The sequence below is a fragment of the Cucurbita moschata genome, unplaced genomic scaffold (assembly GCF_002738365.1).
Source record: "Cucurbita moschata cultivar Rifu unplaced genomic scaffold, Cmos_1.0 Cmo_Scf00018, whole genome shotgun sequence".
Lineage (NCBI taxonomy): Eukaryota > Viridiplantae > Streptophyta > Magnoliopsida > Cucurbitales > Cucurbitaceae > Cucurbita > Cucurbita moschata.
In genome coordinates, this window is record NW_019268534.1 from 4,036,187 (window position 1) to 4,060,570 (window position 24,384).

The window sequence follows — 24,384 nt, forward strand, 5'->3', positions numbered from 1 at the left end:
CGGTTGGGGATGGAGAAGAGAGCGAAACATTCTTTGTAAGGATGTGGAAACCTCTCCCTAGCAGACGCATTTTAAAAATTTTGAAAGGAAAGCCCAAAGAGATACAATATCTGCTAGCGGGTGGGCTTTGGTCCCGGCAGATTCCATCCCATCCTTAGGGGCCGCCCATGTATTGGAACAATCAGAAGCAACAAAGTAAGAAAACAGTATGCAAATCTCAAGTCTAATTACACTGACAATGGCCACTTCAAAGGGCATAAAAACAAAGAATTACCAAACCATGAACTCAAATTTCCCAGAGCCACATAAACTTGGATGAAGTTATGGATGAAGTTACAGAAAAAGAAATGATACCTTAATGAACAATGATGGAAAATGACAGAGTAGTGGTGCAAAAAGCTTTTATTATGCATAATTATATCACGCTCAACAATTCTGTTCTTGACATGGGCTCCTTCAGATATACAGCACACAAAACTAAACTGTCAGAGCAAATGAAGAGCAGAGCCAAAGGGGAAAAAAAAATGCTCCTAGCCTACCAAAATCACAATGACATTCTGCCAACAGTTAACTCATCGTTCAATATAGTATACTTGATTAATTCAAGACAACTAACAGGTGTAACTTAACTACCTAATGATGTAGGCGGTCGGTTCTGTGAATCGAATTAACATGTACATGATCGAATTGCAGACCTCGAGTCTGTTTTGCTATTATCTTCAAGCACTTGTATCTTACACAGTAGTAAACTGTTGTACCCTACTCAAGGATAACATGACAGTGATCTCAAATGGAAATCTGTCGTTTCTATTACCTGGACGTTGAATCAGTTCCCTTGCTGCGAAAGGTTGAGAGAGAGAAGAACGATCGTGGAGCTGTAAGATTTCAATTTTCCAACATTAGAAATGCAGTTCATCTCCAAACTTTATTTTTCTTCATTGTTTAAGGAAGATATCAATATATATATATAAGCTCATAAACAAAAGGCAAAAGATGTGAAGATCGAGGAATAAGTACAAAAGTCATTTCCAAGTTGCCCCTTTGGCTGAAAGTTTGAGACTAGCAAAAAGTCCTCTTGAACTTCGCTATATTTCCAAAGCCAATGTAATATTTGAGCAAGAGAGTATAGACTACGTTTAGGTCATTAGCAAAGCACATAACACCAACGAGCACTCACCTTTCAAGGAGCTTCCTGACAAGTGATCTTCCCTTAGCTTGAAGTCAGCTGGAGGTGCAGGAATCGAACTTCGTAATTCTTGAACTGGGGGGAGCAAAACAAGATTAAGTGACTCCTAATTGTCATCATCCCTAGCTAAAAAGGAGGTCAAATTCATAGGAGTTTGATTGAAAAAAGAAAAACATAGGTTACCCTGTTCACAGTACAACTCGCTTTCATTAAAGCCATCATCATGACCCTCTGAGAATCCCATTCGTGACTTCCTTAAGTCTTCCGATGACCGACTAGCAGGATCTCGCCCATCTTCTGTATCATCATCTCCCTCAGATGTTGTAGCAGAGATCCAGTCAACCATACTTTCCGTCCCGCGACTTTTCCTTCCGAACTTTAACAACCTTTTAAACCCTGTGGCCACATCCTTGCGTGACTGACTGGATGAGGTAGCAATAAGAGAAGGCTTCTGGGCACTTCCCCATTTCTTTCTCATTCTAGCCACATCAGTTTCTGCTTGTGTTATATTATGTGAATTCCATGATGCAGGGCTCCCAATGGGTGAGTCCATATATGCATCAATATCAGAGGCCTCATGTGGGTAGGAGAATGGATGATTCATGCGTGCGTTCCATGACCGAGGGCTCTCACCAGGCGAATCCTGAGGTGCTTTATGAAACGAAGGCAATGTGGATGGAAGCTCAGAATTTGTAGAATGATCCACCTGAGAATGAGAGTGAGATCTCATAGAATTCTCGATTTCAGACCCAGAATTACTTGATCTGCCCGATTCCTGGATTAATCTTAGTTTTCCATTATCCATATGAGCAAGTTTAATTTCTATTTTCTCATGCTCTTCCTCCTCTTCCTCTTCTCGTTTGGGCATAATTTCTGAACCCTCAAATGCAACTTCATCAAATTCCTCATCATCGTTTAAAGTTTCGGATTCCATAGAAGCTTTCAACTTTGCTATACTTGTTCCAGCACCAGGGCCTATGCTATTGCCCTTCCTCAGAAAAGTCTTCGATTCTATGCCCTTCAAATACTTATCATAAATACTCTCATCGTTCTGCTCTTCATCCAATATCAATGGTGTTAAAACAGCATTATCCATGATCAAAGGTGATATATCCTTGAAGTCAATAGCACTAGCAGAGTTCTTTCTTGAAGACTGTGCACGACGAGGCTTCTCCTCCTTAATGGCTGGCTCTTCATTGCTAGTTTTACCGCGAGAATAGGTTCTCGTCAGAGGGCGTGCTGATGATTTGCCACCACCAGAAGGTTTTGTATTTTCTTTCCTTAGTTCAGAGAAATTAGGAACTGACTGTGCAAGAAGATTTTCTGTTTGTCCTCTTCGCTTCCCGGAACTGGAGTGGGAAACCTTGGCAAGTGACAAGGATGGAGCTGAAACCCCAGTGGAACGCGGGGTAGATGATAAATTTCTACCTGTGGAAGCCTTCTTGTTCTGGTTGCTTCTGGAAGCACTATCCGATACATATGAATCACTATGCAATCTATCATTCCCATTAAATTTCTGCTCCAAAGCCTCAGGAAAGTCCCCATCATCCTCACTTTGAGTTGAATTGATCAGTGGCTGTTATGCAGAAGTATTTAACATCATTACGCGTGAAAATGAAAAATACGCAAGATTAGAAACAAGAAATAAAATGAGTGCAAAAGAGAGAACCCAGGACTTCAGCATCATTAACTTCCCAAATAAAAATAAAACAGAATTTATACCTGGTCTCTTGTTTGAGAGCGAGAGTTGAATGATCTCAGTTTATCTGTACGTCTCCGAGCACTAGCTACGGAATCTTGTCGGTCGACAGAATCAGAAAATTTTGCTTTCATCTCAGCTTTACTTTTCTCAAGGCTGTCTTGCATGGCCTTCATCTTGGCTTCCTTCTCTGCTCTTTTGGAACTCCATTCTTCTCTCAGCTTAGCATCTCTTTTCTGCATGTACTTGTTATAAAATTTTCCTCTAGAATCATCACTGAAGTCATAGTTATTTACCAACTTTGCTGGCGTTGTATAAATATTTTCCATTTTATTTGAACTCCCCGTTGATTCTATTACCGCAGATCTTTCCACCACTTGAGCAGGAGAAGTGTCTAAAGCTGAAGATGTTCTATGCTGCGAACCAATTGCATGTTCTAGCTGCACGTCGGCAGTATTGTTTCGCCTCGCAGAGCTGGAGTGCTCCCCTGGAACACGGAGCTTGTGCTCTGCAAAAAGCTTTTCAAGTTCATTTGCCTTCATTTTTAGTTCATCATTGAGCTCCTGATTTCCCTTAGTCTGCCTCACTCTTGGAACTCGCTCTCCTGATATGCTTGAGGTTGTAGGAGTGCTTTCTTGGCCATCTGGAACACTTTTCCCAATCATATCCATTTTACTTCTCTCATGAAGATAACTGCTTTCTTCTCTGCCAACTTGTGACTTATCCACTTGTTTACGGCCAGCCGAATCAGGTTTCTGCAATTTCATTTTCTGAGCTCCAAAATCTTCTACTTTAAGATTATGCGTACATGATGATGCGAGGTTCTTGCCAGCCACTGCCTCAGGTTCGGCTTTAAAAGATCTCCGTTGCTGAGGTAATTGGCCGCCATCAACTTCGTTGAACTGAGTTGATGAGGATTCCAGTTTTAATCCACCGTATTCAAATTGATTAGAAAAAGAACGAGAACGACTCCGGTGACCCATAGGACGTAACGGATGTGCTGAAAAGTCTCTTGGTCCAGAATCATCCATCTTATTACCTAACCTACCATCAGTATCCCCTGCCGTCTTAGCAAAAGCATCAACCTGGGCCGAAACTTGATTCTTGGCTCCATCGATTTCCGCTCGATCTGCAGAGCTTTTTCCCTTTGTCTCAGAGCCTAATACACCTTTAAAGGCCGTACTTTTGTCGTCACTGCTCGATAAATTCTTAGCACCTACTTGAGAAACCCCTCGATCATTCAATCCAACTGGGTCTGCTCCACCAGAGAATGACCTGACTTGGGCCTGAGAAGCTGATTGGTCCTTCCAATCGACTGGTGCCTTTGACACCCCAGCCTCTTTACCTGAATAATCCTCAACTGGATTTTGTTCCTCAGCTTGTTGTTTGGCCTCCTCATCGCCAACTCTAACAAGATTGACCCTTTTTTCAAGCTTAGTCTTACTCTCCAAATCAGGAAAGCTTTTCTCACTTTGAATTTCGGTTGCACCAGAAAATATATTAGACTTGGAATCAGAAATTGAAGATGAGGAAGGTGTACATACTGGACTCTCCACGTCCTTCTTTTCATTACTGAAATCAATACTCATATCACTCACACCACTCCATCTCCTCAAAACCGCCTTCTCCACCACCGATGGCGCTGATGAAACGTCTGAAGAGAGCCTTCTTAGTTCCGGAGGTTTTCCAGAAACGGGCTTGCCTCCTCCACTGCCACTGGTATTTTCCTTCTGTTTGTTCTCAAAAAGGTTAATACGATCTTGGACGCTGAGACGCCTGGCAGGCCGACCCACAGGAGTTGATGACGATTCCGTCGGAGTCTCCTCTTCCTTCTTCTCTTTCTCCAAGTTTTCGGTGCCCGTCTCCACCTTCGTGTCGTCTTTCAAGTTTACGTTGCGTCGGCTCGAGAAGGTGGCAGAGGATTTGGCCGGTTGACACGTGGTGGATCTTGATTCGTCCAGTTGGGAATATTGATCTTCAGTTTGTGAAGTTGTACCAAATTGTGGATCGTGCTTACTCTGTGTTTGGTTTTGCGGCTTGATATGAGTTCCAACAGGATCTTCACTGATGTCATCGATTGACATGTCTGACCCACATGAAGATCTGATGGCTCGGTCATCGACACCTGGAGCCCACGTGTTAATAAGTTCCGGCCTCCTCCGGCAAAGAGAAATGAAACTAGAGCACGCTTCGCTGCGAAAAATTGAACGCTACGTTAAATTACAGGAAGCATTATCAGAGCAAAGCCGAGGTCAAAAGTGGAGAACGCACGTCATGCAATGTAATTTGGAAGTGACCCAATAAATGTTCACTAATATACCTCCTGCAACTAGTAATGTTACTTCCATCTTCGTCACTTTTACTCGGTTTCTCTCTGTTGTTTTATCTATGTTTTCCCAATCAAGAGAAGAAAATAAAAATCTGAATTCTAGTCATTACAAACATCTGAATAGAGTACGCGAACTTCGAGGATTGAGGCCATGGTAGTCGGTTGTCTCAGTTTGTTCAATGGTGGGAGAATAATTTAGCTTTCTACGACAGAGAACGAAAGCAAAGGCTGCTTATTTCTTTTCTTTAAATAAATTTTCTTCTTGCCCCATTTCGAACAACATTCTCAAAGAAAAAGGGAAGGGAAAAAATTGGATGAAAATGCCAAATGTTGCCTTTCTTCATCAGCCACTAGACTCGCTCATCTTCCACAGCAGCGAGAGGCACAACAACAATGGCGACAAAGGCAAGCACCATGGTGACAGTGCTCGCCTGGACATGCAATGTGAGAAATGCTAGACCAGCACGATATCGCCTTAATGACCCTGAGCAATAAGTTAAATCGATCCCATTTATCATGCCAACCGTAATGGGAGACGTATGGTTAAGATGACCCACCTTTTTATGTACGACACTTTCATTTCTTTTTTCTTTGTGCAAGAAACTAGTTGGACTATAATTTGAGTTGTTCCGCATCCATTTTGTACCTCGGTTTTGAAGTGGACTAAATTAGTTGGACCATAGATGATCTCAATTCTAAATTTGAAGTGGCGCTCCTCCATACTTCCCATCAACTTTTAAAATCCCAGGCTCTAATCCTACCAAGTTGGAGATAGTGATGAGGAAATTTTTATGCAAAGAGGAGGTGGGGGAGGTTAGTGGCTTGCGTTATCTTTGGTGGGGGATACGGATGTTTGGAGATTGGGAATTCAACTTTGTAAAATGAAAAACCCTTAAGCAAAGTGGTTGTGGTGGTTTCCGGTAGAACTTTACGTTTTGTAGCATAAGGTTGCAAGCAGATATAGTGTTCAGCCACTAATGGTTGAGCTACTGTAGTAGAGGTTAATGACGCTCTCTGGAATCTGCAAAGCGACTCATGGCCATGCCGCATTCTTCAATTCTGTTAACCATGCTATCGAGGATGAGATTTATATTCAATTCTGGGAGGACTACCATATGATCAACAATGCCTTCTTTCGTTCTAGTCTTTGCAATATATGTCTATCTAGCAACTATACAGGTTGCTATTAACCAATATATGTCTATCTAGCCACTCCTAAGTCAAATCTTCTCGGAGTTTTGTCCATTAGGAGTGATCCAACAGCGAGGGGTTAATGATTTGACTTCTCTTCCAGCCATTATACAGGTTGCTATTAACTCTCCCTCAACCCCCCCCCCCCCCCCCCCCCCCCCAATGTCTACATGATCAACATCTAGAATGTCAATTTTTCTCTTGGAAAAAGACTAACAATGTTGAATTCAACGGTCCTCTTTGGTGATAGTGCTATGCTGCTGGTTGGTGTGTCCATTTCAAACAAATACCAGAGGATTTGATCGTATTCTTTGGAGATAGACGACAGAAAATCTATGGTTCATTAATTTTCAATCTTTTGGCAGGTTGTGAGTTCCTGTTCCTAAAAAAAGTCAACTGGTTATGGTCATAGAGATTCTCTTGCGTCCCCTAGTTCGAGGAAGAGGGAAGTGTTCACAGCAAGTAAACTTTTTTGTTGCTCTTCAGAGTCTATATCTTGAGAAAACTAGGAGAAATTTTCACGAAATTGAGTGGGATAGTTGAAGGTGCCCAACACTTCAATGACTCTCTTTGCGTTTCTGCAAGGACTTTTTGTCACTATCCCTTCTTGGCTCTCAGGGTTTTCACAAAACTAAAATGAGAAACCAAGTACAACACAAATTCCGGAAATGGAAATAGAATTGCAGTCTCTCACTCACTATAAGATGTTGACCAACTTCCCTATCACCAAATTCTAGACAGAAACCAATGTAAAACACAAATTCATGAAATAGCAAGGAAACGAGTCTCTTGCAAAGATATATGGTGAGAAGGTCAATCCCCCTGCTTGACACTCAGACATGGAAAAGAAAATCCTTTCCTTACCCTCCTCGGCAGTTGAAACACAAACCTAGATTACTGCCAAATATGCAGTTCAAGTTCAACTCTATGACATCCATGTACAATAATCACCACGGGCAGAAAGATCAAGATATAGATATGAGGTTATTAGTAGCTATAGGTTATTAGTAGCTATTAACACACATAAGTCAAATATAAGACTTTTGTAGAGTACTTACGTGAGGCGACGGGCACCAAACTGATCGGCGAATAGTTGAAGGCCAGACACTGTACTGGGATTAAAACCGGCAGCTAATGCACGAACAGAAGCTGTGACCAAGTCCTGCTTAACTGCAACAAGGCGTACATCGATAGCTTTCAAAAGCTCCTTCCTGAAAATTTTGACAAATTATTAAAATGAGACACCTACCCACACACAATACAATTCAGAAAACTTGGAACTATCAGTCCAGTTACAATTAATGCGCTGTAAATCACAATAAAAAAAAATCTCATAACATAAACCTGATTGATATATTGGCCACCCCAACTTTAATATCAAATTATTACAGCCATTCTGTCATATTTTACTTTACCTATCCAAAACCTGCAATATCTACCAACCTACGAATCACAGCATCATTAAATACTATGTATCTGACATCCCAAACAAAAGATACTGACGATTTCTTTAATAGTGAAACCACATAGATCTCACCCTCATTTGAAAGTTCGACATAAAACTCGAGCATACTACAAAACATATCTTGAGAAAGACGAGAAATTTTCAACTTCAATCATATCTCTACTGACACTAATAACAGCTTTCACAATTAACTTGACAAATACATTGAAAACATTAATATGAAAAGAAAAGGGATTACTTGGTTTCATCTGTTGAGCCTGTACCTGTTCCATCCCCACCTAGGTTAAATTATCAAAAACAAAAGTAATAATAATAAGTATATATCGTTAATAGAATATTAATTTAATCTTCAAAAAATGTAGAGGTACTAATAACTGTTTTTCTATAAAGCAAATCACAAACAATTATTGAAATATTTCTCTAATAAACCTATTGCCCTCGTTCAAGAATAAATGGCAGCTGAGCAATGAGATGACAATAAAGGAGTTTTCCACAATCAGTGGCATGGAAATCTGATCATCTCTCTTTCACCCATGCACAAATTTCCTGACCTATTTACATTGCTGCTTACATGTTTTAGCGGTCGGCTATGAATATTAACATAAAATCTCTAAATGACACATCAAAATGAACTTCAGAAGTTTCAAAGAACTATAAGTAATGAACTTTGGAACATCCAAATGCATTATGAGTTTTGCAGATAAACAAATATGTTAGTAAGGTTAAAAAATAAATTCTAGGCAAATAAAAGGAAATTAAACATACCCGATGTGCCAGAATGCCGATCACCTTCCCCCTGATACAAGATACAAAAAAAAAAAAAAGTAAAATATATATATATATTCAGCAAAACAAGACAAATAACTGTGCTCCTCTTAAATGGTACTAACTATTGGCAGTGCTTACTTGAGAATAAATTCTTCTAGCAGATTCCAATTGAGACATCTCCACATCAAATGTATTGACCAACTCCAATATCTCAGGCGTGCTAACAAAACGCACAAACCTGGAAATAAACCAAGGACATCAACAAGAAAATCCAAGAGAGCCTGGCCAGTTGCCATCAAAAAAATTGAATCGAAACACTTTAACCTTTCAAGGGTTCCTTTCGTGAACCAAGCATCTCCACCCCTCTCAACTTCAAGCTTAATTGTCTGGACTGCATGAGCAAACTGCTCTTCTGCAGCCTTTAATTGAGTTACAAACGGCTTCACTGAACCCGATGCTAGTTTCTCTGTGTTGCCATGGCTAGAAACAAATAGTTCGCAACTGTCCGAAGGGGGATAGACAAGTAAAATTAGTGAATAAAAGATTACAGTACAAAATCTAAACAGCCAAGGTGTGCTATCCGCACCGTGAACGCCTAGGTGACAGTTGAAATACGGCAAAATCCAGAGGCGTCTCCGGTTTCATTTCCTTTTCACTTCACAGAACTTCCAAGTATTTATCTTTTCCCAAAGCACTTCATCCAACCAGCCTTTCTTCGTGGAAGAAAATTACTCTAGCTCCTGATAATGCTTGGTACGACCGTAGAACTTCGAAGAAATATAGCAAGAAGCACCGCTGCTATAATGCAGATTGGGAACAAACGAAGAACCCCTTTAAAGAGCATTTACATAATGAATTTCTCATTTCAGCAATATTAAACTTCAATGAAAATTTACAAAAACACAATTCAGATTGCAGAAGAGGTTGCAACAGTGATATGGTAATAGAAGACAATAAAATCCAGACATTTCATAAAAGTAAGATTATCTAAGAAAATTTCATTTCATAGAAGAAGCCCAGCACAAAAAAAAAAAAAACATCAAGCTTCTCTCCTAAATGGCCACCCAACATACATCCCAGATCTCACTCCCAAAGCCCTTTAGAAAACCCAATGTTAATAAATTCACCCGCCCCCCAAAAATAGAAACCCAAGCTTCATAAAATGAAGTTATATATACGCTTAGATCTGATTCAACAATTAAAAATAAAATCAGATGGCCAAACCGAAGCAGACTCGTATGGAATTCAATCCCACAAACGCAAATTCAAATGCCATACCCACCCGCCCCCAAAAAAAAAAAATCCACAGATAACAAACAATCTGGATATTGCACAAAANCAGCCAAAAAAAAAAAAAAAAAAACCAAATGCACAAAAGCGAAAGAAGCTCATCTACATACCGAACCAAAAAACAAAAACAAAAAGCGGAAGCCAAAATGCACAACCGATCGTCTATTTCAGAAGCATACCCGTGAAGTCCGCATCCAAGATCTCAGCTAACGCAATCGGATCCTCCGATTCAAGCCAAAGCAGAGAAGATTAGCAGCATTCAACTAGCTGGTATTTCGCCATATCCTTTGCTTTTCTCTGGTATCCTGTGAGAAAAAAACTTCTAAACAACAAATTTGGAGAATTATATTTAGGTTGTAAGAAAACCCTAACACAACAATGATAAGATGATTTCTGCTTTACTCGTCGCTGTGAAGGAATGTATGTCGTTCTCTCTCATAATTCTCTCTCTACAAGAGATACAGTAGAGAGAGATAGAGAGAGAGAGAGGCAGAGATGTGAACTGGAGAGAGGACTGTGCTTCGCCCAATGCTTTTTGTTTGCAATTTTCGAAATCAAAAAAACTTTAAAACTCATTTCCGGAACTTTATTTACAGAAACGGGGCTGACTCCTCCTCACTGCCCCCCCTCACCTCCCAAATTACCATTCTATCCTCCTTCATTAATGTAATTTTTTTTCTCTTAAATATTATTTTCTCTTTTTTTAACAAAAATTATAAAAAATAAAAAATAAAAATACTCCTTTCTCGAGGTCGTACTATTATTATCTTTTTATTTAACATGAATTTCAAAATTAGCTCTTAAAAAAAAAATCATGGGTATTCTTGTAATTTTGAATAATGTAAATATATTTCAAGAATTTTTTTTTTCATAATTTGACATTTTAATAATTATAAAATAGATCTTTATCATTTTAATAATTAAACCTTTTTTTTATAATTGAAAGTTTAGATTTTAATAATGGTTAATAATAAGTTAAATATTTTGTTAGTTATTAAAAATAATTGGGCTTTTAATTCGTTTAATTCTTATAATTTATTAAATTCAATAGGTATGGTATGATGTCATAGTCCTATTATATTAGCCATTTAACATCCACTAACAAAAAATAATTTTTAAATATTGATTACTAAATTTTAAATTTTAAAACATCGCCACTTTATTTTAAAATAAATAAATACTCAAACGTGAAGGATAATTAAACTTCCAAAAAAAACTTAAATTAAAAAATAATAATCATGGCCAATTTTTATTTATTTATTTATTTATTTCCTATTTATTATAACTCTCTCTCTCTTCAATTTTCTTAATATTTATTTTGTCTTTTTTTCATTAATATTTATACTCATCACCAATTTTTGTTCATTTATTGATTTTAAGAGAAAAAAATATTATCTCATTAATTAAAACATATTCTCTCTTATCCTTATAGATATTTAATGGTTTTATTTATTTTTTATCATTATTATTATTTTGGATAAAAGACAATGAATGAATAAATAGATGCTTTTGTTGTACTCCAATTTTAGACAAAATTCTATTTTTGCAGAAATAATAATAATAATAAATATAAATTAAAAATATTGAGTTAAAAGCTAAAAAATGATCGTATTAACTCTAGTGAGTTTATTCAAATAATTTATTAAATAAGTGTTTTTAAAAACGACATAATTTATCTTTTTGATTTTAAATTGTGTTACAAAATTTTTAATAATTATTTTCATCCATATACTAATAGTTAAAATATTTTTTCGTTTGTATTTTAAAATTAAAATTGTAACAATCCAGACCTACTGCTAGCAGATGTGGTCTCTTTGGACTTCCCTCAAAGCTTTAAAACTCGTTTATTAGGGAAAGGTTTCCACACTCTTATAAACGGTGTTTTATTCTTCTTCCCAACCAATGTGAGGCATCACAATCCACCCCCCTTCGAGTCCCAACGTCCTCGCTAACACTCGTTCCTTTCTCCAATCGATGTGGGACCTCCACCAAATTCACCTCCATTTGGAACCCAACGTCCTTACTGAGTTTACCCCCTTCGGGGAATAGCCTTCTCGCTAGCACATAGTCCGGTATCTGGCTCTTATACCTTTTGTAACGACCCAGATCCACCGCTAACAGATATTGTCCTCTTTGGGCTTTCCCTTTCGGATTTCCCCTCAAGACTTTAAAACACATCTACTAGGAGAAGATTTCCACACCCTTATAAAGGGCGTTTTTTTTTTATTCTCAACACCAACCAATATAGAACATCACAAAAATATAATATTTAGAGATTAGACTGAAATAAAAATAAGAGTTTAGTTTAAATTTTAAGTTTATAAATACGTACAAATATTCAATGAGGGGAAATATTAAATTATATAATATTGTTGAGATATCAAGGTGAATGTACAATATTACCCCTCCATAAAAGACTGATTTTGTCCTGTCCTTACTCCACTTCATCCGTTAGGTGCCACTCGTTAGAAAAGACTAAAGAGGCATTCAATTTCCATTTTTTTGACCAAATTACCATTTTAACCTTACTCTTTTTTATTTTAATTCAAAATTAGGGGTAGAAAATAAATAAAAATATTGTTAATTTTGAATATTGTGACACCATTTTTATACATTTTTAAAAATAATTGTTCCAAAAAAAGTTTAATTTTCCAAAATAAATTTATAATCATTTAATTTTAATTTTTAATTTTTTAAAATTCTACTTCTAACTACCAATTTATTTGTTTAAATACGGTAAATAAAATCAAGATAAGTATTAAAAAAATAAAATAATAATAATAATAATAAAACCTTTTTAAAAACGTGTATTATTTTTTGTTATATAATTTTCGACCAATCAAATAATTATCAAAGGATAAAATTACAAATTTATTCTTAAAATATATATATTTATATGTGAAAAATAAATTATTGTCTTATTTTCAAATTGCTAAGAGCAATGTTAAAATAACCCTGATTTTTTCAGGAATAATAAATAATAAATGCTTGAATATAGAAGAGCTTAAAATCTAAAATAAAAACAATAATTATAAGATGGAAATAAATAATTAAAGACATTATTTTATGTTTTATTTTTGAAGTTTGTGGTTGTCACAGCTAATTAAATTTGAAATAATTGAAGCCCTCATTTTCATTCATGTGCATATACACAATAATTTATAGACTCCCTTGACTTAATTTTCTTATTATTCCATCAAATTATATATATATATATATATATATATATGACGTTTAAAAATATTAAATTTTATTTAAATTTCACTTTTTGAAGTTCGTTCTAAGATTCATCTGAACGTTTAGAATCTGATGTGGTACTCGACGACTCTAATATTCTCCTATGACTTGACCTGTGATGTCCCACATTGGTTGGGGAGGAGAACAAAATACCCTTTATAAGGGGTGTGGAAACATTCTCCTAGCAGACACGTTTTAAATCTTTAAGAGGAAACCCGAAAGGGAAAGCCCAAAGAGAACAATATCTACTAGCGGTGAACTTGGGTCGTTACATGACCATTACTTTATTCTTACATACCAACACGAGAGATTTCAGCTTGTTTAAGGTCACCCAATATAGAATTGTTTCAACCTAACCACACTGAACTTCTAGGAAATTTAAATTTAAATTTAAAGCTAATTAGTAGTGTATTTTGTTGAAGTGTCGATTTAGTTTGTATATCTATCCCAATCAAATTACTCGAACACGTTCTTCCATATTCAAAATATAACTTGATTATACGAAAATGTAATAGTCCCGGTTAAAAGCTAATATATTAGGAAGTTTGCCAGTTAGCTTTCTTTTGGTCTTCTTTTGGTGAACCTGTCACGAGGGGCACGAGTCTGCAATAGCATCTTAGAGTTGGTTGAGTCTTAACATGCATGAACACTTTGAAGTTGATACTGAGGTTGCGCCTCGAGGACTTAGAGATATGATGATAAGAGGGACAATAGAAACGACTAACTAGGAGAGCTAGAGAACATACCGGGGAACAAACCTCTAAATGAGAATAGGACTTCAAACCAATTAATTAAGATCAATAAAACTGATAACCAACTATGAATTACGAGCAAGCTGTTACTAAGAAATCTGTGGGACGGTGAGACACGTGTGGAGCATCTCGCTTTCTTTACTCCTTTGTCAGCTTTTGCATTGTTTTTCTATACCTTTTTTACTTTGCGAAATTTCATCCTCTCAACCACTCATACGTCGCCACGTTGCACTAATATATGTGTGATGACGTATCATTCTCAACACGTGGGCCCCACTCCGTGGTCCAATTTAAAGAAATATATTATTTACTTTTTAAATTTATATTCCATTATTTTACTTTTATTTAATATTTCCAAAACTACTTGTACCACCCAGTTCGCAGTCAACAACTTTTTTAACTTAAAAATTAGGTTATAATATAATTCAACTCTATCTTGCTTTTAAAATTATTATGATATTTAATTATTTTTTATACTTGTAACAGATCATAATTACGAATAAAAATTTGATATTTAAGTTTTATGATAACTAAGTAAAGATAAATATATAAATATATATATATTTTAAATAATAATAATAATAATAATAACAACTCAACACTCTATTTAGATTTGTCCCAAAGATATCCTTATACGCTTCTTCCATTTTTTAGTGCAATAATTACGAAAAAAAATTGAACTTATGATATTAAAAATTGAGCGTATGTCAATTGCACTACGCTAAACTCTTTGAATTTCCTTTCATTTGATTAAATTAATTTACGAACAAAATAAAAATATTCTAATTAAGTTTAAACTAAATCTAGGCTACGTTGCAAAATCAAAAGTTATCGTGTTAAGCGTGGTGCGATCTAGACCGTAGGATTGGGAAGCTGGTTGACTGGGACCCACGGGAAGGCGACATTTGGTAATCAATGGTCAGGAAGCTGAGATTAGGAATTTGAGGTAGATCTAACGATCTAGATGGGAGAAGGAGCATCATCGTAATTTCCACGTCCAATTTGAAGACCAAAACGACATCGAATAATATATCTCAAGTTGGTATGATATTATCTACTTTGAGTATAAGCTCTTATGGCTTTGCTTTAGGCTTCTCCAAGAAATCTCGTACCAATGGAGAGAGTATTATTTGTTTATAAACTCATAATCATTCCCTAAATTAGCCGACGTGGAACTTTCATCATCTAACATATGCATCTTAGGAATGAGTACATGTTAACTAAATAATTAGATATATTTACATAATTTTGTCTTTTACCAATTGATTTGTGACCTTTCCCATTAATGAATAAATATTAATTAAAATATTATTAGCTTGACTGTTTTAGACCCCACAAGTATATGCTTTACGAGGTTGATATAAAACTAGGTTTTTAATTTTGATTAATGAAAATTAAAAGGTGCAATTGTAACAAATCAGAATAGTTTAATTTTTATCCTTTACCTGAAACCATATATATACATATATATTGAACAATTCTAAAATTAACACTATAGTTTAGATTTAATTTCACCAATTTTTCCAAGCTAAATTACGCTTCATACCATAATAATAACAATAATAATAAAAAAACAATAAAGTTGGTGGAAAAAAAGTTAATTAATAAAAAATAAAAAAAAAACTAAAATTCAAACACAATCATATAAACATTGAATATTGAATATTTGCCTTAAAATACTAAAACTTTTGTTTTAAGCAAAATTCAAACGTCAACCAACCAATTTCCGTCTCTTTAATTCAAATCCTCAGTCCCGCCTTAATTAATTAAAAAAACAAAAAAAAGAGACATTCAATCATTATGCACTGCTCATGTTAGGGAGAGAATGCCGCTTTAAAAAAACATATTTCAATTTCTTTCTTTTTCTTTTTTATTTATTTATTTTATTTCTTTTACAAATTCAAAATCTTTAACACTCAAGATTTAGACCAAAATTAACCCAGCTATAAACTTCAAACATTGACAAAATTTAATAACTAGTTTTGAGAACAGGTTCCAAACAGCACACTCCCACCTCCCTACCCGAACTTAGTCGAAAAGATATCATTACTACTCATACCCCACTTTGTTGTACTAAAAAATAACGAATTTTGCTTTAATACACGATCTAGTTGTTTCTAACTTTTTTTCTCTGGCTACAAGTCCTACAGTTGTAATGCTGTGGAAGGAAGAAAATCCATCCAAGATTGACTTTGGTCTTTCTTTTGGAAGGATACAAAATAGACAAGCATTGACCCCTTAGATCAATCAAAATTGACTTTGGTCACTTCAGTAAAACATGAAAAGAATGGCACTTTCTCACACATCCATCCTATTTGGATTTTGATCCTATCTAAAGTTCATATACATATAATATATATATATTATTTGACGAAAAAAGATCATAGGATCAGATTCAACAACCAGACAATCAATCAATCTTATCATTGCATGCTTTTCTTCAACAAAACAAATGCCAAAAGAATAATATAGTTTATTTATTTGAAATCCCATCCAATGATTAATTAATTTCAGGTTAAACACAACTAATGAGAGGATCAGAGGGGCTGCGTTTGTCATATAAAGTCGGGGCATGATTTATCCTGGACCCTTCTGTTTTCGTTCTTTAATTATATTTTGTTTGAATCAATTGATGACGAGTGCATCTCTGAAAATTCAGAATCTGGGTCCGACCTAAAATTTGGCATTTAATTCCCAGAGAGGAGGACCAGAAGGAAAGAACAGTCACTGATTCCAAATAGGATTTACTTCATCAATGAGGAAACTAAGAGTAGATGATGATGATGATGAATTCTAATGGGAAACAGAGTGACTACTAATCTCTAGGCTTTGGACATCTTGATGAAGTTAAATTATGAGAGAAAATGGTAAATTAGGAAACAGATGAAGTGTAATAAACAGGCACAAACTAGAATTTCCAAAGATGAGAAAAATAGTACCTCGTTCTGCATCTCATCTAGTTGCTGCTATCGCTGTTACTGTGGTTGTTGTTGTTGTTGTTGTTGTTATTGTTGCTGCTGCTACCATGATGATTACCAGCAGCCACAACTCTTCTCCCATGCTTGAGCTGCGAGATTTCCAGCTGCGTCTTCATGAAGAATTGCATTCTTTGCAGTTCCAGATCCTTGGCAAATTTCATCCTCTGCTTCTCCATTACTACCACTTGCTGCAGCTTCGAACTCTCTGCTTGTTCATACGCCTCACCAAATTTCAGAATTGCTTGTGTTAATTCACTCACTGCATTTACCCATCCCTTTTCTCTCGATCCGTTCTTTCCCTTTTCAGTTTTCCCCACCTGAGCCAGTTTCGGATTCACCACCTCCTTCTGAACCCTAACATTTTTGCTCTGAACTTTCTTTTGCCGGTAACTATCACTGGAAGTTGGGGATGTTTCTCTGTCGGAGCCTGAGGAATCGGAATCTGTAGTACGAGGCCGCTTGTGGTACTGGATCTTCTGAGCTTTTGGCCCCTTCTGTTGCTGTTGTTGACTGTGATTATGGTTCTGCTGAGCCTGGTACGGATTCACCGGTCGATTCACTACCGGAATTCCTAGAGGAACTTTCTGGTTCGGCTGCAGAGGCGGATTTACACCGGCGATAGAAACAGAATTCTTCGAAGCCGCCGGACCGATCAATAGATCCAATCTATCATAAAATGGCCACTTACTGGGGCCTCCTCCAGCAGTAAGCTTAGCCTTCTCAGTCTTATACTTCTTCTTGACCGTATCTATCCGATTCTTGCACTGAATGTCGGTCCTTGGTATCTTGGTATAATCCTCTCTACTACTCACAATGTCAGCCACCTCTTTCCAATGCTTCTGCTTCAAATTCCCTCTACTCAGTTCCAAATACCTCTCTCCCCAAGCATCAATCAGCACCGACGTCGCGCCTTCGCTCCAGCAATCCTCTCTTCCGCCTCCGCCGCCGCCGCCGCCCTTAGACTGCTGAATCGGCAGCGCCAAGGTTATCGTATTTAGAGCAGATGGCGGAGGAGGAGGCGCCGCCGCCGCAACCGTCACGGTAATCCGGCCGTTAGAGATCGGAGAAGCCGGAGATCCACTCCCTGGCGACGGAAAGGACTGAATCTCATCGTCTTCTTTCATGGAATCCGGTCCAATCTTGAACAAAAGATTGCCGATCCCAAAATGTTGCGCACCGATCTGGCTAGTAGATGGATATAACAAGATATTGGTTCACCGGCGCATGCGAATCGGTCCGGTACCGTCATGAGCAGGAAGTGTGCCGCGATCTGAAATGCGAAGGTCCCCCTATTCGAGAGAGGGAGAGAGAAACAAAGGGCGTTAGGGTTTGGGAATAGGGATTGAGGTTGACCGGAGAAAATGGAATAAATTCTTCAAGAAAAAATGGGGCGTTTAATTTGGTTGACGGAAAGAACAGAGGAGCGGGAACTGACGGCGTCGGTGAGGGAGTAAATGGGGTGGAGGAGACACGTGGCGGTAAAGTACCGAGGGATAGATACATGGCGGGAGGTGATTGGTGGGTTTTTGTACTCGGAGTGACCGTGATGACGCTCCCGGTAAAGCCTTGCATCGCTGTTTTTTTGTGGTACGGTTTTTAATGTCTGTCTAATTACAATTTTACCCTCCCCATCTGCTCACCAACACCAGATAGATTTTTTTTTTTTTTTTTTTTTTTTTTTAGTTTAAAAGACAAAGTTTATATTTATAATTAAACCATTAGACACCAAATTAAAAAAATATCATAAATCAATTATATATATTAAAAATTATAAGAGTTTTCTGTATCTTAATTTATTAGGAGACAATGAAATTGAAAAGAGATTACTGACACTTTTAAAAACTCTGTAGTACATAACTCTAGATGTATTTATGGTAGAGTTGGTCTTTAAAATATCTAAAAAAAATTAGTTATTTTTACAATTATTAGGATATAAAGTTCATAACTAACATAAAAGGAACACTCACAGGTTAAGATCCTGATGGCTATGGAAGAGAAGATTGGAGTGTCCGTCCGAGAAGGTGGAGCTGAGGGCACCGCCGATCTGATCGAGAAACTCAAGGCAACCTCTGCAAGTTAAACCAAACAGAAACATATCCATTCACACCTTCAAATCCCAATAATTTTGCATTTCAGTTTGTTATGCCTTTGTTCATCTTTAACTCAAGCAGTTGTTTGTGGTTCAAAACTAATTCAAAGCCTGAAGAGTGAAGACCAAAGAAAGAAGAATTGCAATCTGAATGAAGTAAAATATTATGCATAATTCATAAGTAGTTATTTGGCTGCTTCCCGTTCAATGATCGAAGCCATAAGACTGTGCTAATTGAGATCCTGCAACATATGAAACTGGAAACACTAAACGTTGATCTTCTACGGATTCCATAATGATTCACAAAAGATAGAGCAGTTTCGATGCACTTTGATATCTCCATCAACAGAGGAAATCTACAGGATCTCAAAGAAACAGAACTTTTCTTCTCAAGATAGAAACAGATTTTATTATTCATGTTCCTTACAGAAACTAGAAGGAAGGAATTCATTAACTCAAAGATTAATAAGCCTCCTAAAGACTAATTACTTTACTTCTAAAAAGCAGTTTGCAAGCATTTTTCCTTTCAATCGATTGAAACCTTATCATTTTAAATCGTATTTCGATCAAGATAAATAAATGATGCATCTGAACGGACGATTGGTGAATAAAGAAACTAAATGTTTAATTCATTACTTCTAACCGTCTTGTTCCAATTCAGCCGATCTTTTCCATGGGAATCTCGTCAGATCACCTTCAGGCGTCACCGCTACAGGAAATAAGAGAAACAAATTACACATACAACAAACTGGTCAAATGTCCGAATAAATTTCATTCCACCAGCAGCGTTATTGCTTCAGTTTTCCGGAAAACACAGTCTTAGCAGGAGGTTTAAAAATTTCAGAATACGCATAGATTTAACAGCAAGTATACAAAAAAATAAACGATCAATCAAATAGATTCAAAAACAGAAAAGCTCACGAGTGAAAGGAGGTTATTCCCGCGGGAAAATCAATCATCCTTCCATTACGATCATCCGAGAAGCTCCAGAAAATCGGAGTTACTCCTGAGAATGAAGATGCTCCGAGTTACAGGAATGTCACCGAAAATCTTAACCAGAGGCGATTCCGACACCGAAAAGGAATCATGCTTGCGAAGCATTCCGAAGCCGGTGTCTGACATAGGGCCTGCAAGCGTTCCGTCCCATAGCTTGTGAAGAACAGCAGTCATGATTTCCTCTGCAACAAGAAATCAGAACGCGCAACCAAACAATTATATAAAATTCACTTATTACAAGAGAATAAAAGCGAAGAACATGAAATTAAAATTATGGCTAAGAATAAGCCAATTATTTTAAAAAATAATATATATATATATATATATATTGGTGAAGTTTGGAGTTTTGATGAATTACAAATTTGGGCTTCCAAAATATTTCTGAGGCCCATTAACATTTGAACGGGCTCTAGTTTGCAAGAAAGGCCCAAACGAGGCCCACGAACATAGTTTTAATATTAGGGTTTAAATTATTATCAAACCTCAAATTTTTAATTTCACATAATTAAATTATAAAATAATTATAATGTTTCTATTAATAAATTTGAAAATCACATTAAAAAATTGTGAGGAAGTCAAATTATTATCAAACTCATCTGTAATTTTTAAAAATTATCCATTATTTTTTAAATTCAGCTAAAAATTTAAATGTATTTTTAAAAAGAAAATAAACGTTTGTAAAATAATAATAATAATAATAATAATGAAGAAAATCATAATTTTTATAATAAAAAATAAAAAATAAAAGTGATAAAAGTTGGATTTGGACATTTTTTTTATTGGATTGCATTTTTTTAAAAATTGAAAAGAATTGGACCGATTCACAAACTACAATCTTTTTATTCGACCAACTAAAAAATAAGATTACAGTCCCACAAAACTCCAACCCAACTCAGATTATTGTGAAATTTAATATATATACATATATATATATATTGTTATAGACGCACGGTTACTTATAAATATTTGATATTTAATTTTATGAAATTGTAATTATTAAACAATAACAAAAAAAATACAACTCAATCGAAAATTTAGGTCAGATTGAATTGTGAATTCTTTTCGTATTACTCGGGTCATCGATGCAGTCAACTCAAAATCTCAAGTAATTTGAATTGGGTTCGGATAGATTTAGAATTATTATAAAATGAAACTACGTCCATATCCACCTAAAAAAAAGTTCTTAAAGTAGATAAGACGAGGACACAACGACGACCACACCCAGTAATTAAAAAAAAAAAAAAAAAAAAAAAAGATTTGTTCAAGTTGCAATTTGATTATTAAGAACTTTCCTCAACTTGTCCACTTCTGGAAGGATTTTGTTTGTCCCCAACTTGTCATCATCCCTATTCTTCAATAACCCCTAAATACAGAAATATAACCCACTTGCTCTTCTAATTATTTCTTTAATTTCCCAAAAAATATATACATATATATATATTTCTTTTTTTACGATAGAGACGTTTTATAGATCTAATTTAATTATTCAGGTCCTAAGGTTTTTCAACCGAAATAACCTTCGAACTTAATTCAATCGAAATTTTTTTAGATTTTGTTGGTTCAGATTATTTATTTCATTTTTTTTTTAATAAAATCATAAGGATAGTTAAAGCAAATATTCTACTAAAATTTACGACTCAATTTCAACCTATATTTTTTTTAAATTATTCGTAAAAAATTATTGAGAATAAATAATTATAAAATAAAATAAATAAATGATCCATAACTTAATTATCGAGTTTGAAATATTTATTAGATAATTGGAAGTTTATTTTGAATTTAATTTTAAGAAACGTTTTTATGAATGAATGAGGACATTTTTAAAAGGTGGTGGATAAAATTGTAATTTCACTATTTAAAATTTAATAAATGCAGTTTAAGTTCGTTTGCAAGTTGCAGGGAGCGGTGGGCCCCACTATGTTTCAAACTCAAAAAGTAATGTGGGCCACCACAGCTTTGGCTGCGCCAATCCATCGTCAACCAGACGGGCTTTTCATTTTTTCTCTTTTGAAATTTAATAATGTGGGGTCCATACCCACGTGCTTCTACATGAAATGCCAATTTTACCCCTACAACATCTCAAAACCACAAAACTGCCACCTTAAAACGTGCGCATCTTGAAAACATTATAATAATAATAATTTTTTTTTTTTGTGAAATTCTAATGATTTATGACGTTAATAAAATTTTGGAGATAAAAATAAAAGTTCTAAAATGAAATTAAATGTAAGTTTACAATTACATAAAAAGGAAATATAAATATTAAAAAAAAAAAACAGTAAATATGACGATTACGTCATCGTCATATCATTGTCCCGCCCATGTTGTTGCCTTTTGGCTTCGGCAACGACACTAGATTTTACCATCAGCGCCGCTTCGCTGATTCAAAACGACAACTTCCTATGTCGTCTTCCTTCGCCGTGTTTTTTCTTCTTCTACCGTTTCCTCCGCCAATTCTTGCCCTTGTTGCCGCCGCCGCCGCCGCCTCCTCCACTCTGAATTTTAATAATTTAGAGGAAATTAAGAAAGGTTTTATGAGAATAATTATAATCTAGAGTACTACTAACCCCCATCGAGAAGCTTTGGAATGAGTTCACGTTGTTCATATCCGACGAGTTTCGCTTGTTGCCGGAACTGGAACATTCGGAGTACGACGAGGACGATGAGGACGAGAAATATCTTGTCGGTGAATTCGGTCCCAAACCGTCCTCCTCCTTGTCATCGTCGAACATTTCTTGGAATAGTTCTTGCAGTTTCTCGAAGCTTTCTTCTCCGTTTTCCTATCGTTTTAATTTTGCCCAATAAAATCATTATAATTCTAATTTCTAACATCGTATTAGAATTATGCATTTAACTTAGCCATGTCAATATAATCATTATAATTCTAATTTCTAACATCGTATTAAAATTATGCCTTTAACTTAGCCATGTCAATATAATTAAGTGTGAAACAAAAAGTGTACTTTGTTTGAAAGCTCGAGAAGCTGTATAGTGTACTTTGTTCACGACCCATTTCCCATCTCTCTTACTTGTGTCTCTCTTCTCATATTGATGTTAACGGACCCGAGCAAAGACAGAGACCTTTTACCGTTTACGTCCCTGTCTCTATCTCCTTATGTGAAATCATACTCTTTTATGATTATCAGTATAAACGAGAATTCTATCTCATTTACAATGGATCCCGATGAGCTACCAGAAGTCAAATTGACGTCTCTAGAATCAAAATTTGCTATAGAAAGAGGAAGGGGCTTACGCTAGGCTTGGCTTGGTCCATCATGGCAACCATTTCGGTCAAGAAGTCACCCATATCCTGCAAATGAAAGTGAACCAAACAGAGTCTTAACATTTGAGGGATGATGGCCCCACCAATTTCCCTGACCCAAATTCAACGCTTCATTAGTTTCTACACTAATTTTGTACTATGAACCAAACCCAAATTTAATTTTAATCAAATAAATAACCGAAGGAGCACCGTAGTTAAGCTGTGGAGGAGCTTACGTTATCATCATCATCACTGTCATAAACTCCAACGTCGTACAACAGCCGCTTGTTCGCGTCCGATAAAACTGTACAAAATCAATGCCTCGTAATAACAAAAATAAAACGACAACTATTATTAAATAAATAAAAGAAAATTAGTGAAATTACCAGAATAGGCTTGCTGTATAGCTTGGAATTTCTTCTTAGCTTCTTCCACGAACTTCGAATCTCTCAACGCCGAACACCGATCCGGATGCCATATCTAACACCGAACCAAACGAAAACCTAAAAAAAAAACTGATGGATCAAAGAATGAGAAGCTTAATTACTTACCATAGCAAGTTTCTTATACGCATTCCGAAGCTCCGCTTCGGTGCATTCCTTCTTCAGCCCCAAAACGGCATACAGATCGTCGTTTTTGTGATTCTCACCAGCCATATCTCTTCCTTCAAAACAGAGCTCAGGTTGGTTCGGTTTACAGAAATCCAAACCTGTTAAACGACGAATCGGAACGATCATTCATGGTGATGGCGGAGAACGACATGTCGAAATCGTAGCTCTCAGGAGAAGAATCGTAGGCGATGAAAGGCCATTGGCTCAGAGGCTCAGCTCAAGAACACTCCAGAACCATGGCCCTTTTATAGTTTTTTTTTTTTTTTTTTTTAAAAAAAAAATGTTTTTTGGGAATTAAATAATTAGAATGTGTGAAATATTGGGGTTTAGAGGAAGGGGGGATAAGGTGGAGATGTGCGGCTGAGATTGAATCTGAGAGTTGGATATTTTTATTTGTATGAATTAAATGTCTCCAGAAACTTCTGTTTTTACTGCGAAAAGGTCGCGTATTATTTATTTAATTATTTAATTTAAGGCATTAGTCCCAGTTGTGAATGCGATGGCTAATATAAGGAAGCCGCTTCGTGGGTC

The 24,384-nt window shown here is 36.1% G+C and overlaps 3 protein-coding genes and 1 long non-coding RNA gene across 7 annotated transcripts; all 4 read right to left on the bottom strand.

Moving 5' to 3' along the window:
- Positions 1-376: 376 nt before the first annotated feature.
- LOC111456117 lies at positions 377-10,481 on the bottom strand. Of its 4 annotated transcripts, XM_023097884.1 has the most exons (12): positions 10,331-10,481; positions 10,108-10,233; positions 9,225-9,436; positions 8,963-9,139; positions 8,777-8,876; positions 8,636-8,666; positions 8,109-8,148; positions 7,464-7,616; positions 2,909-5,078; positions 1,370-2,762; positions 1,178-1,261; positions 377-875 (listed from the first exon to the last, which is right to left on the bottom strand). In XM_023097884.1, the coding sequence occupies exons 3-12, from the start codon at positions 9,281-9,283 to the stop codon at positions 811-813; spliced, it is 4,272 nt and encodes a 1,423-aa protein (XP_022953652.1). In that variant the 5' UTR covers positions 9,284-9,436; positions 10,108-10,233; positions 10,331-10,481; the 3' UTR covers positions 377-810. The 4 variants fall into 4 exon arrangements, with proteins under 4 accessions (XP_022953652.1, XP_022953653.1, XP_022953651.1 ...); XM_023097885.1 differs by having other exon boundaries at positions 9,225-9,433; positions 10,108-10,481; XM_023097883.1 differs by having other exon boundaries at positions 10,108-10,481.
- A 5,841-nt stretch (positions 10,482-16,322) lies between these two features.
- Positions 16,323-18,439, bottom strand: LOC111456118 (trihelix transcription factor ASIL2-like). Its single transcript, XM_023097887.1, has one exon. It carries the CDS (start codon positions 18,017-18,019, stop codon positions 16,874-16,876), a length of 1,146 nt encoding a protein of 381 aa, XP_022953655.1. The 5' UTR covers positions 18,020-18,439; the 3' UTR covers positions 16,323-16,873.
- Positions 18,440-18,865: 426 nt separating this feature from the next.
- On the bottom strand, positions 18,866-20,256 carry LOC111456122. Its single transcript, XR_002712697.1, has 3 exons — positions 19,906-20,256; positions 19,621-19,693; positions 18,866-18,964 (listed from the first exon to the last, which is right to left on the bottom strand). It is a non-coding gene; the product is annotated as an uncharacterized LOC111456122 (long non-coding RNA).
- A 2,127-nt stretch (positions 20,257-22,383) lies between these two features.
- On the bottom strand, positions 22,384-24,089 carry LOC111456120 (dnaJ homolog subfamily B member 6-like). Its single transcript, XM_023097888.1, has 6 exons — positions 23,794-24,089; positions 23,629-23,722; positions 23,479-23,546; positions 23,234-23,290; positions 22,548-22,760; positions 22,384-22,475 (listed from the first exon to the last, which is right to left on the bottom strand). Exons 1-6 carry the CDS (start codon positions 23,977-23,979, stop codon positions 22,416-22,418), a joined length of 678 nt encoding a protein of 225 aa, XP_022953656.1. The 5' UTR covers positions 23,980-24,089; the 3' UTR covers positions 22,384-22,415.
- Positions 24,090-24,384: the final 295 nt, after the last annotated feature.

Coding starts and splice junctions, on each gene's coding strand:
- LOC111456117 (XM_023097884.1), bottom strand. CDS start 9,283: ATGAAACCGGAGACGCCTCTGGATTTTGCCGTATTTCAACTGTCACCT. Junction 8,667..8,776: donor CTAGAAGAATTTATTCTCAA/GTAAGCACTGCC, acceptor ATCTTGTATCAG/GGGGAAGGTGATCGGCATTC. Junction 5,079..7,463: donor TTTGGTGCCCGTCGCCTCAC/GTAAGTACTCTA, acceptor AATTTTTCGCAG/CGAAGCGTGCTCTAGTTTCA.
- LOC111456118 (XM_023097887.1), bottom strand. CDS start 18,019: ATGAAAGAAGACGATGAGATTCAGTCCTTTCCGTCGCCAGGGAGTGGA.
- LOC111456120 (XM_023097888.1), bottom strand. CDS start 23,979: ATGATCGTTCCGATTCGTCGTTTAACAGGTTTGGATTTCTGTAAACCG. Junction 23,723..23,793: donor CGTATAAGAAACTTGCTATG/GTAAGTAATTAA, acceptor GTTCGGTGTTAG/ATATGGCATCCGGATCGGTG. Junction 22,476..22,547: donor TCCAAAGCTTCTCGATGGGG/GTTAGTAGTACT, acceptor ATTAAAATTCAG/AGTGGAGGAGGCGGCGGCGG.